The 14,318-nt window shown below is 38.4% G+C and overlaps 1 protein-coding gene across 1 annotated transcript in view; it reads left to right on the top strand.

Moving 5' to 3' along the window:
- The first annotated feature begins 499 nt into the window (after positions 1–499).
- LOC124989572 (A-kinase anchor protein 7-like) overlaps positions 500–14,318 on the top strand; it is a 156,620-nt gene continuing 142,801 nt past the window's right edge. Inside the window, 2 exon segments of the mRNA XM_047559445.1 lie at positions 500–805; positions 8,531–8,662. Of these exon segments, the coding sequence (XP_047415401.1) occupies positions 562–805; positions 8,531–8,662 (376 nt within the window). The 5' untranslated portion in view covers positions 500–561.

Here is a 14,318-nt window from a genome sequence, read left to right as displayed (position 1 = left end):
TCACATCAGTACCTTACTCTGCAAAAACTAGTGTGTTTCCATTTCATTTCTGGGTAAAGAAACGTTGTTGAAAAATTATGGTTTTGTCCCAATCTGGTTTTTTTAAAAAAAACAAAGCAAAGCGGATAAAACACCTACGACACACAGAGGTATAAGGTCTCGTTCTAGTACATCTCGCTCTTCCCAAATATTGTGCAATCGGTACTGTTTCCAAAGCTCTTTGCAAAACTAAACACAGGGGTTCTCAGGAGACACCCGGCCAAGGAAAGCTCGCCCCCGGCCAAGTCCCAGTCTCGCCCCTCCAAGCGTGGGACGGGGAAGGCCACGCCACAGGAAATAACTGAGGTTTGCCAGAGGCCGCCGCGGCCGCCGGGCTCGAGAGGGTGGGCCGGGACCAGCCTCGCAGCGCGGCGGGCCAGGAGCCGGTGGTGGCGCCGGGGTCGCGGCCCCGACCGGCTCCCCCGCCCTCGGCGAGCGCGGCCCCGGTGGCTCGTCCCAATCCGGGTACTACCGGCCCAGCGGTCCGGCCCCTTCCGGCTCGTCGCGCCGCCGGGGCTGGCGATGCGGCGTCTGCAGGTGCTGCTGCCGCGGGGGCTGCGGCTCGGGGGGCTTCGCGCCTCCGCAGGCCTGGCCGCCGCGGCCCGCGCCCTTGCCGTCCGCCCCCGCGCGCCGCCGGCCCGCCCCGGGCCCCGCCCCGGCCTCGGCCTCCGCCTGCCTCTCTGTCTCCGGCCGCTGCGCCTGCCCGGGGCCGCGGGTCCTGACGCGCCGCCCGCTCGCGCCTCGACCATGGAGCGCCCCGGAGCGGGTGAGAGCGGGCTGCCCAGCGGGCCGGGGTCGGCCGGAGCCGCGGGCGTGTGGGTCCGCGCCGCGCTCCGCCTGGGGGGTCCGGCCTCCGCGAGAGCGCGGCCCGGGGCCCCGCTGGCTCCGAGTGCCCGCGCCCCGCCTCCGGGAGACCCCCGTGGCACCGGGCGGGCAGTGCTGCTGGTCGCCCAGCGCCGCAGTGCACCCCGAGTCGGCGCCGCGGCAGGCGAGGGGCGGCCCGGTCCCTGAGTTTGGCTCGTGCGTCCCGCTTTCTGATCCTTTGACCCTCAGCTCCGAGTTCTTGCCAGCACACCCCGACCGTGCTGCTGTGCTGAGCAAAACCCAGAAAAGTCTTCCTTTTATTTTCTGCGACAGATATTAAACACCTGAACCACCTTCCGTTTCATTTGGGATTTTATTCCAGGTTTGGAAATGACCTTTTTAAAACTGGCGCCAGAATGAATTTCCAGTCTGGGGCAGCGTTGACCAGGAACTGAACTCTGGGTAGAACGATTTTGGGGTTGGACTTGTGGTGGAAAGAACCAACAACCAATTAGAGAAAAGGTGCCCTTCGCAGTATTTTAATATTACAAATGTGTAAAAATGTAAACATTAAAATGTGTTGTATACATAGGCGTTAACTAGGTGTACAACAGTTCACAGTTCTCTTGCGAAGGGAGTGGTTCACACCTTGTGGGTGGGTCCCCAGGTTGTGCAGTTTTATAGATACATTTAAAAGATGAGGAGTATGCATGAAAGAATGGAAGGAGTTTGTTGAGAAAACTCACCCACTTCCTTGTTTAAATGTGTGTCTTTGCAATTCAGGATGCTCATAGCATATACATTCCTTTTCCATGTGTGTATATATTCACACATATGAGCCAAGGGGTGCTTTACCACTAAGCTACATCCACAGTTCTTTTTATTTTTTCTTCTGAGATGGGGTCTAAGTTGCTGAGGCTGGCCTCCAATTTGCAGTCCTCCTCCCTCAGCCTTCCAAGTCACTAGGATTGCAGGCCTGTGCTACAGTGCCTGTCTTCCTTAGTCATATTAAAACTTTAAGATTTTAACTTGGTGGAAGGTATTACTTTCTTGCATTCTTTTAAAAATAGTAATCTTTTGTCTGTTTCTCCCAAGTAATTTGGATTTATTTGTTCCCTTTTTATGATGAGGAAACAGGAAACATGGTCCGGTGACTTGTAGACTGTCACACAGCTCTCAACATTTATCAAGACATAAGACTACTATTTTTAGTAGCTAAGCCAAGGCTAGAATGGATGGCATTAGCCCTTTCTGTTGGTGGTGGGTCACATACCTACTGTTTAACTAGTACAGTGGTTAGAATCAGCTTGCTTAATGCAGTTGTATTTTATTGTTCAAATAGGAAACACGTGTGTATCACAATGGGGAAATGGTCTTTCCTTTGATATCTCTGTTGGTGTTTGATGAAGTCCTTCCTTTAGCCTTTTCCCAAATCAGGGTAAGTCTTAAGAGCATATACAGTTTTATATCCACTTTTATTTATTTATTTTGCAGTGGTGGGGATTGATTCTAGGGCCTTGTGCATACTAGGCAAGTGCTGTACTTTTGAGTTACACCTCCAGCCCCTATATCTACTTTTTAAAGAGTATTTGTTGTAAATTTTTTCCTCTTTTTATTTTTTTTTTTTTTGGTGCATTGTAGTCGTACATAATGGTAGGATTCATTGTTAGGAATTTTTTGTACATGCACCCAAGATAACAAGATAATTTGTCCAATATCATTCCCTAGTATTTTCCCTGTCCTGCCCTATAAACTTTTTTTTTCTGTTTTTACTGTCTTCGTAACCATTGTTCATAATTGTCATTGGTGTGAATATACTTTAACTATTTTCTTTTCTTTTTTAAAGTACTGGGGATTGAACCCAGATGTGCTCTATCACTGATTTACATTCCCAGCCTATTTTATTTTTTATTTTGAGACAGTCTTGCTAAGTTTCCCAGGCTGGCTTCAAACTTGCCATCCTCCTGCCTCAGTGACTGAAATCAGATTCCAGCCCCTAATTCTTATAGTTTACTGTTGTGCAAGGTTACTTAATCAGCTATAATAGTAGCACCATCTTAATAGCATAGTAGTGAGAATTAAATCAGTTACTCTCTAAAGTTATTCTCCAGCCTGGCATGAAGTCCATGTTTGTTGGCTGATGTTGGTGGTGTTAGTTTACCAGCTTCACCTCATGTTTATGTTATTAATGAACTTTTTGTAACAATTACTTGGATTTTTACAAAAGAAAAAAATTTATTTTAACCATAGATCAAATGTTAGGAGACTTAAAAACTCTCAAAGCAATGAATTTATAGTTTAAATGCTTTATTTGAGAGTAGATTTTTTTAAAGGCCATTTCCACAAGCATAAGGTTCATACCTTCTGTAAAAGAAGGTGTAGTAAGGATGAATGTATTGAATTCAAATCTATCAAAGTTACTCAAACCATAGAGCTTAGTGAACAGGAGGAAGGTTCTTGATAATTGGTTTGAGAATGGTTGTTCTATAGAATGATCAGCAGTTCTTTTGAGACTTTTACATGTAAGTAGCATTCTTTTTTTTTTTTCCCACTTAATAAGTGGTATTTACAAAAATTCTTTCAATTCTTCCATAACAATAAAAGATAGTTTATATTTCAAGTTCTTGACTCCTGTTAATTTTGATAATATAATGTATTTGAACTTAATATGCTTTATTTAACAAGATGGTTAAAGATGTTGAGCAAGTCATATTATGCTTTTTTCTTTTGGTTTTTCTTTTCTTTTCTTTTTTTTTTTTTTTTTCTTAGCTTTTGCTTGTATGTCCTGTGGAATAATAGTACCTTTCCCCCATCCATTCTGTGAAAATGATAGAGTACATGATATGCTGAGACTGCTGTGAAATACTAGGAATTATTTTTCATGGGCATTGAGATAGCTGCTTTGCAGTGGAGCCTGAATGCTTTATTTACCACTCCCAAGTGAGTGGTTAATATGTATATTAATTATAATTATATATGCATGTTGATTATGTATAATAATTATAATATATGTATATTTAATATATATGCACACACGTATATGCAGTGTACATATATGCAGTGATTCAGTAAAAATTTATAGAGCACGTACTGTGAGCTATACTCTGCTAGGAGTAGAGGTATGGAAGGAGAATAAATCAGGGCACTTAGGAACTCAGATTAGGGGCACCACACTTACTGATAGGGTGGAATTATTAAAAGTTTCACCTTTCACTTTCCAGAGTACCCTGTTTTGGGTGATAAATTTTGTGTTCACTGTAGCTTAGATTCTAGTGGAGAAGGTGGACAAATGTACATGTATGATGTGCTGTGATTGGCGGAAGCCTAGGTATTTGAAAGGAGATTGAACTGCTTGCTCCTCCCTTAACAAAAGAACAATGTTTGCTGCTGTGGAACTTTTAAAAAATACCAGCTGCTGGACGGGGCTGATCTGCAGACATTCTGCTTTAATTGACCTTGGACGATTTTTAAAAGAGCTTAGGCAATTCTGGTAGTACTAGGAATTGAACCCTGGGCCTCATGCTTGCTAGGCAAGTGCTCTACCACTGAACTACAGCTCCAGTTCTTCCATAGATCATTCAAATGAATAGTTGTCAGCAATGTCACTGTGATTTTTCTCCTTGATATAGGCTGTGACCCAGTGGGCACTTGCTTTCTTACTGATGACTAATTGAACTCAAGATAAACTAAAAGTTAAGCTATTTCAAGAATATTTTCATTTAAAATAAAGACTTAATTTCATTTATCATTGTATTTAAAACTTCTTGCCTTCAAAATAACCCAGAGGTCAGTTTTCTTTACCTCACATTTTGCCAAGAAACTTATATAACTAGCTGCTCCTCAACTTATGATAGGGTTAACATCAACAACCCATCAGAAGTTGCAGCTACTGTAAGTGGAAAATGTATTTAATACACATAACCTTGACAGCAGGAACAATGTAGCGTGCTCAATGTTTCCTGTCAAGATGGGTGGGGGTGGGCTGGCTGTGAACCAAGGCTCACAGCCACTGCCCAGCATCAGGAGAGAGGATTATACCACCTATCACTAGCCCCCCAAAAGTTCAGAATTTGAAGTATGGTTTCAACTGAATGCATATTGCTTTTGCAACCTTTTGAAAAATCATGTAAATCTAGCCACCCAATCAGGGAGTTTCTATTTCTAAGTGGCACATGGACTTGGGAGCTAGTATTGAAATGCCAGTGGTAGAGGGGTCAGTTTCATGTCATTAAATGTTTACATTGAGAATAAAATAAAGAAAACAACAGTTGAGTTTACTCTATTTGGTTGTGGTTTCCCTTCAACCTTGTTTATTTTTTATTTTCATGTTATTTATCTTTGCAGTACTGGGAATTGAACCCAGGGGTGCTCTACCTCCTAGCTACATCCCTAGTCCTTTTTAGTTGAGGGCTATTCAAAATAACAAACAGGATAATAAACTGCTTATTAATCAAAAAGGGGCTGTGAGAAAATAAGAAGTAGGCCCAAACTTCTTAAAATCCCAGACTGTAAGAGCTGTGCTACTTTCTCAGGAGATAATTCTCTCAGGTCCTATGCTGTGTGCCTTTACTTTTTACCTGAGCTACTTGCTTGAAATCCTTTGTTCAGGATCACAGGGACTGAATGCTGCAGAACCCTGTGGTTGCTTCGGCTCCACAGGACCCTTCTATAACACATAGCCCTTTTTATCTTTATTCTGTGACAGGGTCTCACTATGTGCACAGGCTGTTCTAGAACTTGTGATTCTCCTACCTCAGCCTCCCGAGTAACTGGGATTACAGATGTGCACCACCATGCCCTGTTACAACTGATTTTTTGTTGCTGACTTTTCAAGAGTAAGGTACATGAGCAGTGATGATCCTTTAGTATAGCTGCCTGTGTCCAAAGTTTCAAGATATGTATTGAACTTTTAAGTTTAAACTGCATTTATGTTTTCAAAATGCAAGCTAAGACATACAATCTTGTTTTTATATTTTTAAAATATTTGTGAGTTTGTGGTAAGATTTTATAGTAAATCAACAATTGTCAAACACTGATGTGCCAGGCCATCATACTTCCTAATGTTTGAACTGTATTAATAGCATTTTTAAGAAAGTAATTCTTCTGGGAACAGTAGCACATGCCTGTAATCTCAGCAACTCAGAAGGATGATGTAGGAGGATTTCCTCAGCAACTTAGCAAGATCTTGTCTAAAAATAAAAAATAACAAGGACTGAGAATGTATCTTAGTAGCAAGTTGCCCCTGAGGTACCTCCCTAATACCAAAAAAAAAAGGTAATGCTACTATTATTTTTTGACATTGAGCATTTTTTTTTTTTTTTGGGGTGCTGGGGATAGAACCCAGGGCCTTGTGCTTACAAGGCAAGCACTCTACCAACTGAGCTATCTCCCCAGCCCCTGACATTGAGCATTTTTTAAAAAGTTCTTTTGTTTGCTTTTACTTTTATCCAGCAGACAGGTGTGTTGTATGAGTGTGTGTGTGTGTGAACAACAGTAAGAATGACTTTAACTGCAATAAAAATTTACATTTTTGTTAGACATATGATCTATTATCAGTCAATATATTATAAACCATATTTTTTTAATTAAAATATTTTTTATTTTTACAAACACATTTTGATTCATTGTACACAAATGGGGTACAACTTTTCATTTCTATCATTGTACACGATGTAGATACACACCATTCATGTAACCATACATATATATATAGGGTAATACTGTCTGTTTTATTCTACTGTTTTTCCATCCCCACCCCTTCCCACCCCTTTTTCCTCTCACCATTCAAAGTTTCTTCATTTTTCTCTTCCTCCCATCACCCACCCTTGTTATATATTGTCATGCACTTATCAGAGAAAACATTTGGCCTTTGGTTTTTTGGGGCTTGGTCTATTTCACTTAGCATGATATTTTCCAACTTCATCCATTTACCAGCAAATGCCATAATTTTATCATTCTTTATGACTGAGTAATATTTCATTGTGTATATATACCACAGTTGCTTTATCCATTCGTCTCTTGAAGGGCATCTAGGTTGGTTCCACAATCTAGCTATTGTGAATTGAGCTGCTATGAACATTGATGTGACTGCATCACTGTAGTATGCTGATTTTAAGTCCTTTGGGTATAAACCAAGGATTGGGATAGCTGGGTCAAATGGTGGGTTCATTCCAAGCTTTCTGAGGAATTTCCATACTGCTTTCCAAAGTGGATGCACCAGTTTGCAACTCCACCAGCAATGTATGAGTGTGCCTTTTTCCCCACATCCACATCAACACTTACTATTGCTTGTGTTCTTGATAAAAGCCATTCTATTTAGAGTTAGATGGAATCTTAGTATAAACCATATTCTTAATGGAAAGTGTCTTGCAGGTATTATATTTGAAAACAAGTTTTCTACAGAATGAAATAAATGATTTCTTTAACATCTCAAATGGTAAATCAGTCTTTAATAAATACATGGAGTATCCCAGGATTCTGTTCAATCTAGTCCAGGTAACATTTGTGTGTCAATAAAGTTGTAGAGAATAGTGGTACTGGGGAGACTACCAGCTGATGAAATTAATTAGCAATTAATTTTATCAGTTTAAACAGGTGACTTCTTTCCTTTAGTCTCCACCCCAGATATGTGATTGTTGTTTATGGAAAGAAAAAAGAATCTGAACACATAAGTGTCATTATTAAAAATAAATGTGAAAAGAGTGACTATTGTTAGCTTGTTTTCCAAAGATAGGTGGAAAATGTAACTTTAGAAATACAGAAGACCAGTAGAGTAGAAGAAGGGAAAAGAGGAAGGGAAAAGGGGTGGAAAAATGGAAGCACCGGATACTGAAATGGAGCAAATTATTATTCCATGCATATAGGATTATGCCAAAATGAATCCCACTATGATGTATAACTATAATGCTCTAAGAAAAATACAGAAAAGAAATAAGGAAGTATTGCTATAAAAGCTCTTGAGAATTATTAATGAACTCTGTCACTCTTTAGCCCTGAGTTGAATATTATACTTTAAAAAATGATTAAAGTTTTAAAAGCTTGTTGTTTAACATAAAAATACACATAAAAATATAGAACCTGGTATAAATGATGTTTATGTAAATAGTTGTAGGATATATATGAATACAAATAGTTCTTCTCTTAACAGATTATTATGGTTTAGATATTAGGTGTCTCCCCAAAGCTCATATGTGAGACAATGCAAGAACATTCAGAGGTGAAATGATTGGGTTATGAGAGCCTTAATGCAATCAGTGTGTTCCCTGATGGAGATTAACTGAGTGGTAACTGAAGGCAGGTAGGGTGTTGCTGGAAGAGGTGGGCATTGGGGGCATGCCTTTGGGTTATATATTTTGTATCTGAAAAGTGGAGTGTTTCTGCTTCCTGATGTGACAATTTCCTGGGCCCCTTTCCTCTGACACACTCTTCTGCCATGATATCCTGCCTCACCTTGAGCCCCAAGGAGTGGAACTGGCTATCTGTGGACTGAGACATCTGAAACTGTGAGCCCCCAAATAAACTTTTCCTTCACTAAAATTGTTCATGTCACATCTTTTAGTTATAGCAGTGAAAAAGTTAACTAAAACAGATGTTAATGTATATTTTATCCATTTAGCTGAATTGGTTTGTTTTAGGATATGAGTTTTAAAAGTAAGTTAAATAATGTATTTATCTTCTTGTGTTAAAGGAGGAATAAATTCCAATGAGTGTGAAAATACGTCAACAAAAAAGAAAATGTCAGAGGAATTTGAAGCCAGTACTGTGGATTGTCTGATAAACATGCCATTTGCTACTATAGATATTAAAGATGATTATGAAAGTAAGTACTTAATTAAATAAACATGTATTTAGAAGTAGTGAATAGTAAATATAGCTGTTTTTCTTAATAAATTATTTCACTTCAAATATTTGTCATGTTTTCGAGTTTTGGTTTTTGTTATGTGTTGTCAAGACTGTCACATAATATGAAGACATGTCTCACAAATTTTTAGAGTTTCTTTAGTTTATTAGTTACTTTGAAAATGAAATAGTTTATTTTGTGGTTTATAGTAACTTCCTTCAATTCTTCTGGACCTACTACCAATTTCAGCAGTACTTATTCATCTAACAAATGTTTACTGGTGCTGATATTGGCCAGGCACTATACTGTGCATTGGGAGGACCCATTGGTGAAGAAGAAGACAGGCGTTATTCTGCCCTCATGGAGTTTACCAGGCAAATATTGAAAATAGTTAAATTCTTCAAACAGAGAAACAAGATGTATCCCATTTGTTTACAATAAAAATGAATTAAAAAAATAGTTAAACTCTTAACTAAATATGCAGTTATTGCATCCATTCAGTCCTTGAAAGCTTCATCCACAAATGTTAGAAAATGAATGCTTACTTGATTAAAATACTACTGGAGCTACATACCTAAAATTGAATTTCTTCTAAAAATAATACGGTCCATGATGTTTGAGGGCTATCTCCACTGGGAACGTGACAGATTTGATTATCCAAGTTACTTGCAAATAGGAAAAGAAGGAAAGGTAAAAATGCATCCAACAGATATTTATTGATTACATACTTTCTGACCCTCACTGCTTGTATCATCAGGTAAAGTCTTGCTATGATTTGATACCTACCCATTAGTCGTTTAGTATGTTTTTTTCTTTTGTGCCAAGAATGTTTTTTTTTTTTTTGTACCAAGAATTGAACTCAGGGGTGTTTAGCCACTGAGCCACATCCCCAGCCCTTTTTACTTTTTATTTTTTATTTTGAGATAGGATCTCACCAAGTTGTTTAGGACCTCACTAAGTTGCTGAGGATTGCTGGCCTCCAACTTTCGATCCTCCTGCCTCAGTCTCCTTAGCCATTGGGATTACAGGCATGTGCTACCACACCCAGCTAGTAACTGTCTATCAAATGAGCTGTCAGGTTACCATAGAGCTTGTGTTCAAGGAACTCATAATAATCATCTAGTATGTTCAATTAAACATTGTTGTTTTATTGTTAATCTCTTACTAAGCCTAATTTATAAAGTAAACTTTATCATAGGTGTGTTTGTGTACACACCTATATGTATATAAAACATGGTATATAAGGATTTGTTATTATTTGTAGTTTCAGGTGTCCCCTGGGAGTCTTGAACTGTATCTCTTGAAAATAGGGGGGACTTCTGTGGTTTTTTTTATGACTGGGATTCTCTGCTAAGTCTACACAAAACATTAGCTAAGTTCAGTCTCTTCATTTTAAGAAGACAAAGTTGAGAGAGAAACTAAGCAAATTAACTGAATTCACAAAGATGAAAAAAATTAGTTTTAGAATCTTGGTTTTGAATTGATTAATAATTTCATTGATATGCATTTATCGCATGCCTACAAACACCCAGCATGGTGCTAGACGTTGGGGATATTGAAACACATGACAGTTTGACCCTCAGGAAGCTCACAGCTTCAGTGTGGAGCCAGTACATATGATCTCCTAAGATGAATGCCATCCAGGATGCCCTGGGAGTACATGGATTGGGGATGTGTGGAGGTAGAGGGTACCCAGGAAGGCTTCTTGGAGGTTTGGCCAGAAAAGAGGTTTGGGGATGAATATGAACTGTCCTTGAACTTGACTGATCATTGGATTTTTCTTCATCAGGTCAGATAATCTTTTTGTTGTTTTTGTTTTTTTAATATCGCATGTGGTTCTGATGTGCTAGTCTGAGAAATCATATTGCTCTCGATCACACTGTCTTCTGGGAACCGTGAACCTGGCTTGTATTTTGGGCAGATGTAAGGAAAGAGAAATACTTAAATGTATGAAATTTCTGGTATTTTATCAATCAGTTCTTTTCCATTCCTTACTTTATGGGAAAAGGAAGCGTGGAGATACATCTGCTTGGCCAATGCCTGTGTTTCCCCATCTTTTCCTTTACAGTTGGCCTATAGAGAAGAACAGCCTTGTGAGTTTCACCACTGTTAGTGAAACCTTCATTTGAAGAATTTGCATTCTTTTTAGAAGTAGAAGATAACTTTTGGAAGAAGGAGGCAAGAATAGCTAAAATTTGCTTAGTTCCCTACTTATTGAGCAAATGTAATATCTAAAAATATTCAGTCACTTCTTTCTTATTAGTTTGGTATAAAATAAAGAAATTTTTTCAAATAATCAGACCCCATGTGCCCACAGTGTGCCACCCATACTCTTCCCTCTGAACCTTATTCTAGTCTCTGGCTCCCTCCACCTGGAGTGTTGGATTGGAACAAGTGGCAACATATATTTAAAATATATGAATAAATGGTGTGTACTAGGGATGGAGTGCTACCTTCAGAATCCCAGCGAGCAAATGGTATTCTATAGCTTCTGTTTTCTTGTATCTCTACTGATGAGACCAATGACCACTGGGACTAGAAAGAGCAAAGGGAATGTGTTTGTGGCCTGCATTTCATTCCTGCTTTAAAAGGACATCTGCTTCTGTAGGTGAACATGGAGAAGGACAACCAGACCTTCATGCAAGCAGGATATTTTCTCTACAGGATCTAGTATATTTCTTACCAAAGCAGTGATGTCATTCACATATATTAGGGGCTCAGGTCAGTTCACTAAACATCATTTTTAACTATACAGTGCTATACTACTTTTTGATAGCTTAGGCTTTATGAGTTAAATGTTTTTGTGGGTTAGTTTAGATTCCAAACCATTATGTATAGGATTACTTTTGTGGGAAGATGGATTTCAAATTCCAAGTTCTAACTTACACATAGGCAGTGTTGTATATTGGGAAAAACAGAAAATTTGTATTTTAAGTTTTGCTTATTGAATTTTCTATTTGCATGACTTTGGACACTTAAACTGTATGCTCTAGGCTTCTTTAACTGTAAAATATGGATTTTAATCCCCTTTTGCTTACCTCATAGTGTTGCTGTACATATCAAAAGAGGAAATGTGTGAAAGAAAGTAGTTAAAAACAAAACATTGTACAAATGTTGTTTTATAAAACCTTTGAAACAGATCCCTTATTTGGGGACAACTTATTTTCTCATTTTTATAGTAGTTTTTAAAATAACACTAAGTAACAATTAGTAAAATTCTTTGCAAACCAGAAACGAATAACTAGTTTAAAAAATGTTTTTGCAGCACTGGGTATTTGAACCCAAGACTTTGCACATACTAGGCAAATGCTTTACCACTGAGCTACGTCGCTAGCCCTCTAACTCGTTTTTGTGAAGTGAGATTTTTATAGAAATGTACAAGAACTAGATTTGTTGTCAACCTTTAAACCTTAAAATAAATATAGTTATAGCTTTTGTGCCCCAAACACAGGATAATCAGTGTGTGGCTTGAGTGGACTTAATATGGCCTCTTCTTATGTTTAGTACCATGGTAATTGGATCCGTCTTCTAGCTCTGTAGTTGATAACAACCTCAAAATTCTCTGGTCACTGGTTGTTGCCTGTGGTTGCTTTGGTTTTCTTTGGCCTGTGGGAATTGTGAGTTATCTGCCAAGAGATTTTTGCTGATAGAAACTGGCAGAGCAGTGAGGAAAGTAATGCTAATGAGAACATTGTGGGAAGGAGAATCCTTGACAGTAAAAAAGCTCCTGAAATGATTAGTGTCTCAGTGTTGACCGTGTCATCTTCAGTGTGGGTACGGGGTCATGATCAGGTGGCGTGTGGGCTGTTTGACCAAAGAGGTCTTTGTATTTTTTTTTGTTGCACTTACTTATGAAGACACTATTTTACTAGAAATATATATTAGAATAGTAAATATTTAGAAAGTTCTGAATATTAAAACACAAGATACATTAGGATCATCTATTAGACTACAGAACTCTATTAGAGATAAATCATCCATATGTATGAGCAATAGAAAATTTTTCAGCATGGTGAGGAGCAGTGCAGTGTGCTGTGCTTTTGGCCTCAGGTTGTTTCCAGGGGAAGATCCAGCATCAGTGAGGAGCCGGCCTGGGCCTGCACAGCTCTCTTACCTCTAAGAAGCAGTGTGGGTGAATTGGTTAGAAACCCAGTGAACTATCAGAAAATGTTTGCTGTTGCTGTTTCCCTGCCTTTGAAAGTTGAATGGAGAAGGTCTGCAATGGAGAGCCACTCTTCTGCCAATGGGGTGGTTTATGCTTTTTTTTCCACACAGTGTGAACCTTGGAGAACTTTAATTTAATTACCTCTAGTCTCTTAAGAGAATCACAGTTCTTAACTATCAAGCCACATTTAAATCAAGATTCAAAGAATTAGTTGCATCTTTCCTAAATGTGGAATTCAGTTCTCCTTTTGTTGAAATGATTCTTATTTTACTTTGCCTAGAATTTTAATCTGGTAATTATTGGAGATTTTTGAGATGTGGGAAATTAATGTTTTGTTACTTACATATAAGTTGTTTGATTTTAAAAATACTTTAAATATTCAAAGATACCAATTGAAACTTTACATTTTTATAGAAAAATACTGCATCAAATATTGAATCTTAGTATGCATCTCATATAATAAATGATTATTCTGAGTCAGTTTGAAAAAGATAAATTATGTTCTGTTCTTTTCTGTAGTTAACAGGGGAGGCATATACCACGTACAGTCTTGCATTGCTTAATGACGGATAAGTCCTCAAAACTGCTTCAGTAAACAATCTTGTGCTTTGGTGAGCATCATGGAATGTACATGCACACACTAACATGGCTGTGATGTCACTGGGCATCATATATGTGGTCCATCATTGACCAAAATGTCATTGCTCAGCATATGACAATTCCAGATTTTATTATGAAAGACTTGAAACAAAAGTATTTGTCTCAAATAATACAAATAGTTGCTATCCTTTTTATTTTCTTGTTAAACAAACAAAAAACCAACAAGAAGACTAGCTGGGCTCAGTGGCATGCCTGTAATCCCAGCTATTTGGGCGACTGAAGCAGGAGGATCACAAGTTCAAGCCCAGCCTCAGCAACTTGGTGAGACCCTGTCTCAAAATAAAAGGGGCTGGAGATGTAGTACAATGGTAGAGAACATGCCTAGTATGCTGAGGGCCCTTGGTTCAATTCCCAACACTACAAAAAACAGAAGAACAACAACCCTCCTCCCCAAAGCAACCAAGAGATATATAAACAAGAAGTTCAACAGATAAATTAATTCAAAATATATTTATTGAGTTCTAAACTTTATTTTTGAGTTTAAAACTTTAAAAAGTTTTAATCACAAATATATGTGTCGGTCTCAGTGTTATTTAAATACTAAAAGTAGTAGGAAAAAACGATATCTGGATTTAGGAAATAGTTGATAAAGCTGTATTAGTGCTTCTAGGTTACATATTATACAATTATTTATAGTTATAAATAAATAATATTTCTGAAAATATACATACATACATACATACATACATACATATACATATGTAAAAAACATGATGCAAAATGAAAAACAGTCCGGCCAAAATTATATATGTTAATTATTTACAATTGCATACATACTGTATGTGATCTAGTATAAAAATTCATAGTGAT

The sequence above is a fragment of the Sciurus carolinensis genome, chromosome 7 (genome assembly GCF_902686445.1).
Source record: "Sciurus carolinensis chromosome 7, mSciCar1.2, whole genome shotgun sequence".
In the NCBI taxonomy this organism is placed as follows: domain Eukaryota; kingdom Metazoa; phylum Chordata; class Mammalia; order Rodentia; family Sciuridae; genus Sciurus; species Sciurus carolinensis.
This window is presented reverse-complemented; position numbering and strand designations above follow the sequence as displayed.